Genomic DNA, 11,242 nt, shown 5'->3' on the forward strand with positions numbered 1-11,242 from the left:
TTTCGGGCTGGAGAGCCATCGCCCTCAGGGTGGCCCTGAAGAAATACCTGCTCCCTGTAGAATCAAGTGGCCAAAGGTGGTGCAGGCAGATACTGAGTGGATTCTTTCCTCATTGACCCGAGGTTAATGAGGCCCAACTGTAACCCCTGCTTGTGCAAGTCGCAAGTTGAGAATTCCTGTTTGCTTTTCCTGGGTGACGAGTCTCACAGGGTCATTGGGCAGACAAGGTCAAATCCCCCCTGAGGGCTAACTTAGTGATTTATGTGCTCATCGACCAGATTGCAGAGCATTGGTTCCTTAATGGATCTGTGTACCAGGTCTTGTGCTAGATGAATAGGACATGGCCTCTGCCCTTGCTGAAGGACTTCCTGGGGGAATCATTTTAATATGCTGGACAATTTGTCACAGTCTGTGTGTTCCACTCTTGAACATATGGTTTTCACCCTGACCTTGTTAACAAGACTTTCTCAGGATTTCATCTAACCATCTGCGGTCAGCGATGTGGCTAAGCAGTGGCATTGCCGTCTGACGGGAGGGAAAGGGGGGTTGGTGGTTGGACTTGTCCACCAGGTCATGTTCTGCGTGGATGGCAGGTCCTGGCCTTCTGTCAGCCTCAGGCCTGTTGTCGCCACTGCTGGCTGCTCTGAGGATAGCACAGCACTGCCAGCTTCAGTTCTGATCCTTCCTTTGTAAAGTGGGTCAGAGACTATCAGAGAGGTGGCATCAGATCGAAGGCAAGCTCATACTTGTCCCAGTGGTTCACAATGTGGGGTGCTCTGCAGCACTGCAGAGATTAAGGGGGTACATGGGAGCCAGTCCATTAGAAAAAAAAAAAACCAAGACTCCAAGGCTTTTTAACCTGTCCTCTGCCAGGTAAGTAGGTACAAGCCTACAGTGGCCCTGTGGCCAAGTTTGCAAAAGACCCTGTCAGCTGGGTGGGGCTGGATCCTGGACTCGGTCTTGTCTTCTGTGAGGAGCAGGCTGAAGACTAAGTCAGGTAACCTAAAGTCCATGGAATGCAGCTGACCATTGGTAACAGCAACATCAGATTTGACAGCAAAGGGTCAGGTTCCTTGGGAAGGTTTGATGTACACTGCTTGGTGGGTCAATCTGATTGAGGGAAGGTGGGGGTTGGGATACAGAGCGCCCCCCCCCCAGCAGCCGCTCAGCAAGTGCACTCACCTGGAGAGAACAGATCCTTGCTGCTGAGGGGCTTGGTGGAAACGCTGACAGAGTGGGGAGAACCTCTGAAACATTCCAACATGGTCTGAGTTTCATAAATACCTTTGACCTTTTGGTGGGAGGAGCATTAGAGCCCCAAATAGTGTGATGTCGTTACCCATCCTGGATGAGTCAAGGGCAGTGAAGAGAGGGGAGTCAGTGCCCTCTTAGATTGTCTCTTTGGGGAGAGAGATGGACTCCCCTGTGTCTCCAGGTTTGGGGGAGGTGTCCTAGATCACTGCACAACAGCCCTTTCTGTGATGATGAAACGTGTGCTGTCCAGCACCATAGTCCCTGGCCACATGTGGCTCTCAACACTTAAACCTGGGCTGGGGATGTAGCTTACTGACTAGATGTTAGTAACTGCCTAGCATGTACATAGTCCTTGGTCCTGTCTTCAGGGCCCCATAGACTTTGCCATCATGGTGTACATCTGTTGATCTCTGCACTTGGGAGGTAGAGGCAGGGGGATCAGGGGGATCAGAAAGTCAAGGTCATCCTGTCTACACAGAAAGTTTGGGCTACTTGAGACCCTTCTCAAAAACAAAAAAACAAAACAACCAAACATCCATACCTGTAAAACTGATTTTTGAATTTTAACTTGAATTTTTATAACAGCTACATGGGGCAATAGTGAACCCAAGTAATAATTATGCTTCTATAGACAAAATAGAGGCCTTGCCTTCCCCCACCCCTTTCTCCACTCTTCCTTACCCATGGTCCAAATCTAGAAATAGGTGGGTTTTTGCTGGTGTTAATCAAGGAGGGAGTTACAGCTCTGGGGGTGAAGCTTTGGGGCCTTGGTGGGCTTGAGCACAGGCAAGCACTCACTAGGAGGTTGCCATTATGGTTCTGATAAGCTCCATGTGTGGCCACTGCAAGAGCTCGGCTTCTATGAGGAACTGTGCTACGCAGTTTTCCTGTTGCTGTGAAAATACCTGAGAGCAACGAAGGTAGTCCTATCCTAAGAGTGTACGTGACTGGGTTTCAGTCCATGCTTAGCTGACTCCATCTCTTTAGACCCGAAGTGAGACAGAATATTATAGTGGTAGGAGTGTCTGGCAAAGGAGGCTGCTCGCCTTAAGGCATCCAGGAAGCAGAACAACAGGAAGGAAGTTTGGGACAAAGTATATCATTCCTGGGCACCCTACTTCCTCCAACTAATGCCCACCTCCAACATTCCAAAACCCTCCCAATCCTGCCATCATATGAATCCATCAGTAGATTAATCATTGAGCCCTTGAGGGAGGGGTACATTGTGTCTCAATGGTAGCAGCCATAAAGAGCCAGTTCCTCACCTTCAGCAGATCTGCCATGTGTTTAAAGGTCTGAACTGATGGTATTGACCCTGCCTTGGATTTCCATGGTGAAGAAAGAACTTTGGAACAGGTGATACTTCACAACTGAGCCCTTCGTCCACATCCAGGCCTCTGCAGCCCCGCACACCCCTCTAAGTTGTAGCTGGATCTGTAGCTTAGCCTGCAGCTCCTCGTTTTCCCCTGGTCCCTCTGGCTGCATGGAGATAGCAGCTGTGCTGCATGGACAAACATTCACTGAGTAGACACTAAAAAGGACTCACTATGGCTGGGCTCCTGGGGCTACAGGGATGCTAAAAACACAGCCGCTGCTCTTAGAAATTCGCAGTCCACATTTGCATGAGAGATGGAGTCTGATATCTGGGGATAGAAAGAGCTCGTGGAGTTGCGAGATGGGAGCCTAGAGACCCCCTGTGCAGGCATCTACAGAGCCCTTAGGGATGCTCCTGACTCACCTGTCTGCCGTGCCTCAGGGTGAATACAACACAGGGCTTGAACAGGGCTGGCCTAGTCAGCTTTTCTACCCACACCTTTGGTAGAAGGGATCCACACACCTTTGCTAGGCTCTAGACTCCAGCAGCTTCATGACCCTTACATGGTGGTGGTGGCCACATGTGGGCCACTGTCCTGCCTGGATAAAGAAAGCATGACTCTGCATGCAGAATGCAGTTGCACTGTCTTGTGTTGGCCACGGCATATAAAGATGGGCTTCGGCTGGGGGCAGGTGCTTGCGCATGAAAGGGGCAGACAGATGTGATTCATCCAAACTCAGCCTTCATTCCTGTCAGTCCCCTAGGAGACCTAGGGTTCTAGATGGCATCCCCTGTCCTCCATCCCCACCTACAGCTGTGTTTTCTTTTCCTGCGCTGGCACAGCTTACCTAGAAAATGCCGTTGAGAGCATGGCACCGTCCTGTCATAGATCACTGTACCTGATTTTGAAAACCTTGGTCTTCTCTACGTGTCCCCAGTTCTCCCGTGGCTGCCGAAGAGATGAAACTCAGTTTCCCTGGCAGTGGACAGCCCCGCTTTGCTATCAAACTTGATGGTTTTGTTGTTTACCAATGACCAGCTGCTCGTCATGGACCTTAGGCTATCTGACTCGGCCTTCGGCCTGCTCCTTACAGAAGACAAGAGTGGGTCCAGGATCCAGCCCCACCCAACTGATCCAGCCTTTTGCAAACTTGGCCACAGGGCCACTGCAGGCTTGTACCCACTTACCTGGCAGAGGATGGGCTGGAAAGGCTTGGGGTCTTGTGTCCTTTCTAATGGGCTGGCTGCCATGTGAAGCGGACTTTCTTTTGGGTCGCCAACCAGCTCCCAAATCATGACGCAGAGACTTATTATTAGCTTCGAATGCTTGGCCTTATCTTATGCTTGTCCCTCTTATGACTTAATTTAACATGTTTCTCTTCATTTATGGGTTGCCTTGGGGCTTTTTACCCTTCTTTTATTCTGTACATCCTTCTCCATGGCTGACTGATAGCTGGCTGACTGGCTGGCCCCAGGCACCTGTGTACCCCTTAATCTCTGCAGTGCTGCAGAGCACCCCACATTGTGAACCACTGGGACAAGTATGAGCTTGCCTTCGATCTGATGCCACCTCTCTGATAGTCTCTGACCCACTTTACAAAGGAAGGATCAGAACTGAAGCTGGCAGTGCTGTGCTATCCTCAGAGCAGCCAGCAGTGGCGACAACAGGCCTGAGGCTGACAGAAGACCAGGACCTGCCATCCACGCAGAACATGACCTGGTGGACAAGTCCAACCACCAACCCCCCTTTCCCTCCCGTCAGACGGCAATGCCACTGCTTAGCCACATCGCTGACCGCAGGGATGCGGAGGGGGCTGACTGTGGTGACGTGGGTCCTCCGGAATGAGTCAAGCTGGGCCTGCCGACACACTGGTCCTAAGTAAACTGAAAGATAGGCATGGCTTCCAGGCCTAGCGTCTCGAACGAGAGGATGTTTTTAGTGTTTTACAGCCCTCTGGAAGAATTCTGCAAGCGCACTGGACACTTGTGGCTATGAAGCAGGGAGAACCCTCATAGTATCTGAGCTGTCCAAAGCCCATGGTGCAGTTTGTCTGCCTAACAGCCATTCCTAGAACCAGTCAGAAAAAGTTCTACCGGATCCTGGGAAGCCTGATTTCCCTGTGTGGCAGCTACTGAGGGGTCACAGAGAAACTTGGTCAGTTATTCTCTAGTGACTATTACCTTGACCTTACCTCCCTCTCAGGCCTGTTTCCCTATCAGTCTAGTGTGGACTCTAAGGCCCTTTCTTAGGTGTCCTTTACTACTTTTATAAAGTTGTGGGTGCTGGGAGAAGTTACCTTGTGTTTCATTTTAAAAATCTTTTCCCATCTATAAAACAGGATAATAAAATATTATAATTATAATAAGATATTATAATTAACCCGTTTTATAGATGTAAACTGTCATTGGAAGTTTCCATGAGCTAATACATGGGAAACAGTGGTATAAAAAGCCAAGGGTATGGACAGGCAAGTGGTATTATTAAAGCACAGTGGGAAACTGGAATTAGTGCCACCTCTCACACCTCCTGCTGCTTCTCTGGATTCTCTGTCTCTCTCTGTCTCTCTCTGTCTCTCTCTCTCTCTCTCTCTCTCTCTCTCTCTCTCTCTGTCTTTTTCATGTGAGACAGAGCCTCACAATATATGCCATGGAACTCAATATGTAGACAAAGCTGGCCTTGAACTCCAGAGATCCACTTGTCTCTGTCTCTAGTTCTGGGAGTAAAGGCTTGCACCACGCCTGGCCTGACTTCTACGGGACTTAGAAGCAGCAGCACTTCTAGGGACAGCTTTGGCTTGATCACAATAGACTCAGCTCTGGTGACTCCGAGACTTTCCAGAACTGGGTCCCCTGCGCCTCTTTCTTCTTGCTCCTTGGGAATGACCCGCTTTTCCCAGAGACTCAGCCTGCTTGGGACAGGTCCGGGAGCTGGCCAGCCTGCTTCTGCCTAGGGATGAGGGAGACCAAGATCGCATTTCTCCGGAAAGGGGGCTGGCTGGGGGTGAGGAGGTAACCCCTCCTGTAGGCAACGCTGGCCTCAGAATCTAGACCCCTTTCTTTCCCGAGCAGGCGCAGCGCTTGTTGCCTCCCTTTTCCCAGCCATCCAGGTTGCTGGCGAGTTAGACCTCCCAGCCTCACGGGGCTGCTGTGCGGCTGCGGCGACGCTGGCGACTGCGGCGCTGCAGCAGAGACAAGGGCTCCAAAGGCGGCGCCACGTGAGTCCCTGGCTAGGGCCCGAGACTGGAAGGGAGGTTACCGTATTTATTGAGGCCAGCGCAGGACCCTTGGGGGCGGGTCACTGCGGGCTACCGTATTTGCCCGGAGCCATGCAGCTCTTTCTGGGAGTGGCTATGTCAAGACTTAATTACTTGTTTACTCGGGATCGCGCGGTCCCGTGGGGGGCGCTGCGGGCACGGGGGTGGGTGAATTGCATGCATTCCTTTAGGAGCTGGGGCTGGCAGCCCAGCACGGTGGGCTGCGGCAACTGGGTAGTAGCCTGTGTATGTTCCTGGGGGTGGGGTTGCTATACATCACGTTTCTCGAGGGTCTCTCGGACCCCTGGAATTGGCAAGACTGTGAGAGGGAGTCGTGCCGGGTGGGGTGAGCTCTTGTGATTAATGCAGTGGTTTGACTGCGGGAGGTTTTTTAGCCTTATGGGGGCGGGGAAGAAGGGGCGCCGCGCTGCGGGAGACTTAACTGTGTTTTCCTTGGGCCGCTCAGACAGAGGGAAAAGCTGCTGAAGACTGCAGAAGGGGAGCAGGTTGGGCTGTGAGTGTGGCACATGATGGAGGAACTTGGGGGAGGGAAGCAAAATCATGGCCTTGAACCCTCTGGGCCTGGTCAGAGGTCTAGTAGGGAAAGTGGGGAGGTTGCCCACTGACCAGGCTTAGCTTGGCCAAGGGGACTTTGCAAATGCCAGCACAGCTGTCTGGGGAGGGATTATGGGTGGAAGCATGGCAATGGGTCCTAGTCCCTTTCTCCAGGGTGCCAGTTCCACCCTGGCCTGAAAGTGCGGGGAAGAGAGGTTGTCTCTGAGACCACCCTGCAGGTAGATTGACTGAGGCTAGAAGTGTGGAGAAGACCTGCAGGGAGATTTGAGGGGGACCCTGAACAAGCTTCTCTGATGCAGGGGTGAGTGAAGTGGGTTCCAGTGCCCTACAAGGCATGGGAGTGGTGGCAATACACTGTGCCCTATAGGAGCAGAGACCCTTTGAGAATCGATGGATTTGTGGTGGCTGAGGTAGATAGGTGTGCATGAATGCGTGCATGCGTGTGTACATTCATGTGTGAAGGGGTGTTTAGTTGCTGAGCAGCTAATATATGGAATTGTTTTCAACAGTGAGTCAGGAGACTTAGGGCCTAGCCCTGGCTCACCTTGCTTTGTGACCTTGGACAAGTACGTTGGTTTCCTACAGCTTCAATTGTTCCATTTACAAACCTGGGCTCAGTAACACTGCTTTGCCCCTTATTTAAGGGTGTTGTGAGGGTAGTGAGAAACTGTTTCAGAAGGACATAGCAATGACAATCTTTAAAACACGCCTGCAAGGAGCACACTGCTGGGGATGTTTGCTGAGCACCGACTGTGGGGCTCAGCCTTTGGACCAGACCTGGCTCGTTGGGAGCTCTTGCTTTGGTTCAGTGACCTGTAACATTTCAAGTGTATGATTCGTCTTGTTAGACAGAGGGACTACCTTTAATGTTTAACCCGGGGAGGTCACTTTCAAGTTTATGGGGGGTTATTTTGCTTCCTTCTTTAAGCCATCGGCGAACTTCCTCCCTGCAGGTTTCAGGTCACCTCCTATCCTTGGGCATCTGAACGGAGAAGCTGCTCCTGAGAATTCCCCAACAGTATTTAGCCCATGCTTTGTGTGTTGCAGGCACGGGGGTTGATGTGTTTTTGTTATGGAAGGTAGCTCTCTGTTCTTGAGGTGCTGGCTTGGGAGTCAGAGGTAGCATGACCACCCTAGTCCAGGGTGATGGGCACGGGGCTAGGCAGCAGACAGCAAGGGGATGCCGGAGAGGCCAGGGGTAATGGCTCTTGAGAAGCGCCCAGGACGACAGGCTGTGATGAAACGAAGCTGGGGTTTGTTGGAAGTGACTGATTCAAAAGGCTGGAGAATGACTGAGCCTGGGTCTTCCTTGATCCCTCTCTCTGCTTCTGCTTCTACAGGGGCTGGTGATTGCATCTGGAAGTGCCCATGACAGAGCTGGTGTCCACCAGGGGAGGGTCTCCTACGGGGGACGGGGAGGAGAGTCTGGGGGACGATCAAGGTCTGGTTATTCACCACCCAGCGGAGGAACAGTCCCACCGCTGCCCACTGTGCGGCCAGACCTTCTCCCAGCAGCCCAGCCTGGTGCGGCACCAGAAGGCGCACGTGGGGGCGGGTCGCACGGCCGCCTTCGTGTGTCCCGAGTGTGGCAAGGCCTTCAGCGTCAAACACAACCTGGAGGTGCACCAGCGCACACACACCGGCGAGAGGCCCTTTCCTTGCCCCGAGTGCGGCCGCTGCTTCAGCCTCAAGCAGAACCTTCTCACTCACCAGCGCATCCACAGCGGCGAGAAGCCGCATCAGTGTGCCCAGTGTGGTCGCTGCTTCCGCGAGCCGCGCTTCCTGCTCAACCACCAGCGCACCCACGCGCGTATGCCCACGCCGCACCCGCGCCGTCCCGGTGTCTTCGGGGAGCGGCGACCCTACTTCTGCCCCCGCTGCGGCAAGAGCTTCGCGCGTGAGGGCTCGCTCAAGACCCACCAGCGCAGCCATGGCCATGGGCCTGAGAGTCAGGCGGCCCATTTAGGCCGCGTGCTATGACCTATGGAAGGCCAGCCACCATCAACTTCCTCCAGTTCAGGAGTCACAACCAAGGGTGCTGAGTTGTCCCCTCTCTGGATGGGCTTATGGGAGAGAGGCAGGGCCAGCCTGCTTGGGGTGTTGAAAGGGCTTGAGCCATCCCCTTTCCTTCCTCCCTGTGGACCCTTTGGCTGGCTGCATGAATCTGCTTTGGGCACCTGGTTTGCTTCTCAGGCTGCTAGAGCAGGTGAGCCCCATAGGGTTGACCCGAGTCCCATGGAGTGTGGGAGTGGTGGGCCTGGGAATTGGGTGCGCAGGGTTGGCTCTCCAGGTCAGGAGTGGCCATTGGGCCTGTGTTGGTCTCCATGACTTGACTTGTTGCTTACCTCATCTTCATTTCCAGCACGTCAGACTTGAAAATGACTCGGAGAGGGCCACTTTCCACAGCCCCCGGGCCCAAGCTCAGTCCCCAAAGCCTCAGCCTCCTGTACCCACTGCCTGGTAGTCTTGAGAAGCCATTTCACTCCACGTCTCAATTGCTTATCTGTAAGTTGGGGATGAAGTTGAGAGACTTTTTTTCCCCCCGGGGGTTGCGAGGTTCGGCAGTTAGCAGAGGGTGAAGTCACTTGTCCAGAGAGCTTTACCAATTAGCTCTGAGCTGTGCTCTGCTCCTCTCTTGGAAGGACCCCAGGGCCAGGCACTTGGAAGCCCACTCTGATGCCTGTGATAGGGTGTCAGTATGTCCGTACAGACATGTGGGCTACAGTAGGGAAATCCCTGGGTCGGGGAAATGACTGGCTCCTAAGGTGGTTTGAAGGCCTTGCACTGGGTCCCAGAGACAGAGAATTGCAGTGTGCAGAAGGATGACTTCAAGATGGCAAGGGTTAGGGTTTGTTCCACAAAGGACTTTGTGTTTGGGGGAGGAGACACCAGACATTTGTAATAAGTGCAGTGAGCTCAGACCTCTGATTTAGGATGAGAACAGAAGCCCTGGACGGCAGCTGGAAGGGCAGGGAGCCTTGAGGTTCATCCAGGCAAGGAGGATGGAGGCCTCAGCTAGGATGGCTGATCAAGGTCCCCTGGTAAGAATGACGCCTAGGGGTTTCCAGGACCCCTGTCTCCAGGTTGTTACTCTGAGCCTCTGGCCTTTTCTGCCATCTGACAGATAAGGAAACCAAGATTTCCCCAAGCTTGTTCCAAATCACAGTTAATGATTAGTGCTTCGGTAGGTCAAATCTGGGCTTTGTTGGGGATTTTGGACCTGAGAGTCTTTCAGCTTTGTTGCTGAGTTACTGAAAATGTGGCGGAGGGAGCTTGGGCGTGTGAGCAGGGCCATTGTCGGATTTGACAGGTGCTGGGGACATAAAGTTCGGATGTTGGGGGCTCTGAGGGGGCCACTGTTCCCTGAGCCTGGGCTGGGTGCTGGAGGTCTGTCCACTCCCTTTGTTCTCTGTCCTACCTCATTGCTGTGTGACTCCTCTGGAGCCCTGGCTTCAGCCTCAGGTCCTTGGTGGTTATTGCAATGTGGACTGGAATTTGGTGGCAGAAGATAAATACGGTCCTGGGATGTCAGGAGCTCGCCAGTCACTCGAGTATCAGGACTCTGCTATCTCATGTGTGAAATGGCTAAGCATCTTGGCAGTATCTTGGTGGGTGGTGGCAAGAGGGTTGTCTTGCAGTTCCAGACAGATCCAGATTGGGTCATGTGAATGTGCCCCCATAGTCCGGATGGGTGCACAGGCAAGGCCACGTTACTACAATGTCCTGCCTGACCGTGATCTCTTTGTTTCTATGAACAGATACAACAATGGTCAGGACCTTGTGGCCCAGGACATGCAGGGCATGGAGACCAAAAATTGAGTCCCATGGGGTCCTGGCATCCTGGCATGAGAATGTGTCTCCTCAGAAGACCTACCTCTGAAGGTGTCCAGTGTTGGTAAAGCTGGCAAATAGAGACTGGTTCCATGCCTTGGTGGAAAACTCCCCAGGTCTGCTTTAAGTTACAGCTGGGCAAGCCTCTTTTTTGCTTGCCCTAGACTTCAACTCAGGTGTGGAGACAGCGCCTGTGTGGAGAGCTGGCTTTCTCTCTTCCATCCCAGCCCACCACTTGGTTGAAGGGCAGAGATAAGAAGCGACCAGTCTGAGGTATCGCAGCAAGTTGATGGCAGACTGGGCTTGAGAGACGAAACTTCCCTCAAGATGTGAGCAGCACCTGAAGGCCCCTGTGTCCTTTCTGAACTAGAATGGTTAAGACTTCGGGGACATGTGAGTCTTTAAATTCTGATGGAGGCTGTGGATCTTCTAGGAGAATTCATATATTCATGTAGCTCTCAACAATGCCAGGAAGTTTCAGGAGCCTCGCAACTCCAGACTAAAGACCTCAACCCTGGGCGGTTCATCTGCCAAACTTTTCTTACTCCATACAAGTGTGTCTCTCCTCCTGGTTTCTTCTTGTTTGGGAATAAAGACTTCTGAGGCTGAGCCCCTTTTAGTCCGTCCATCCCATCCCCCCCCCCACACAATCTAGCAATATATCTGGTTTCTAGAACCCGATCTTCCTCCCCCAGCATTGCCCAAGGCTCCTGGGCTTGGCTGCTTTCTCCCTTTCTGACTGACAAGACTGTGGGATTTTACAATGGAGCCTTGTAAGGCTAAAAGGCTCGGCTTGGCCTTGGCTCTGATTTCACTGTGGAGTCTCAAGGGGAGACTGGACTGCTGAAAGGTTGGTGAATCATTAGCTCTGTGTCTGCCCCAGGAAGTAGGGATCCTGTTTCCTTTAGCCACATCAGGCCTCTTGGCTGGCCAGGTCTGCAGCTCCAGGCAGGCATCACCTGGGAAGGTGAGGGTAGAAAGGCACCAGAAGCTGTGAGTCTGCCTGGGGGTC

General features: G+C 52.8%; 1 protein-coding gene across 2 annotated transcripts; it reads left to right on the top strand.

Moving 5' to 3' along the window:
• The first annotated feature begins 4,377 nt into the window (after positions 1 to 4,377).
• Positions 4,378 to 10,839, top strand: LOC146889587 (uncharacterized). Of its 2 annotated transcripts, none has more exons than XM_085683956.2 (5): positions 4,378 to 6,700; positions 7,740 to 8,605; positions 8,762 to 8,904; positions 9,333 to 9,440; positions 10,158 to 10,839. In XM_085683956.2, exon 2 carries the CDS (start codon positions 7,768 to 7,770, stop codon positions 8,377 to 8,379), a length of 612 nt encoding a protein of 203 aa, XP_085540082.1. In that variant the 5' UTR covers positions 4,378 to 6,700; positions 7,740 to 7,767; the 3' UTR covers positions 8,380 to 8,605; positions 8,762 to 8,904; positions 9,333 to 9,440; positions 10,158 to 10,839. The 2 variants fall into 2 exon arrangements, with proteins under 2 accessions (XP_085540082.1, XP_085540080.1); XM_085683954.2 differs by lacking the exon at positions 4,378 to 6,700 and adding an exon at positions 6,707 to 7,478.
• Positions 10,840 to 11,242: the final 403 nt, after the last annotated feature.

Source organism: Myodes glareolus, chromosome 25 (assembly GCF_982192425.1).
Source record: "Myodes glareolus chromosome 25, mMyoGla1.1, whole genome shotgun sequence".
Taxonomy (NCBI): Eukaryota; Metazoa; Chordata; class Mammalia; order Rodentia; family Cricetidae; genus Myodes; species Myodes glareolus.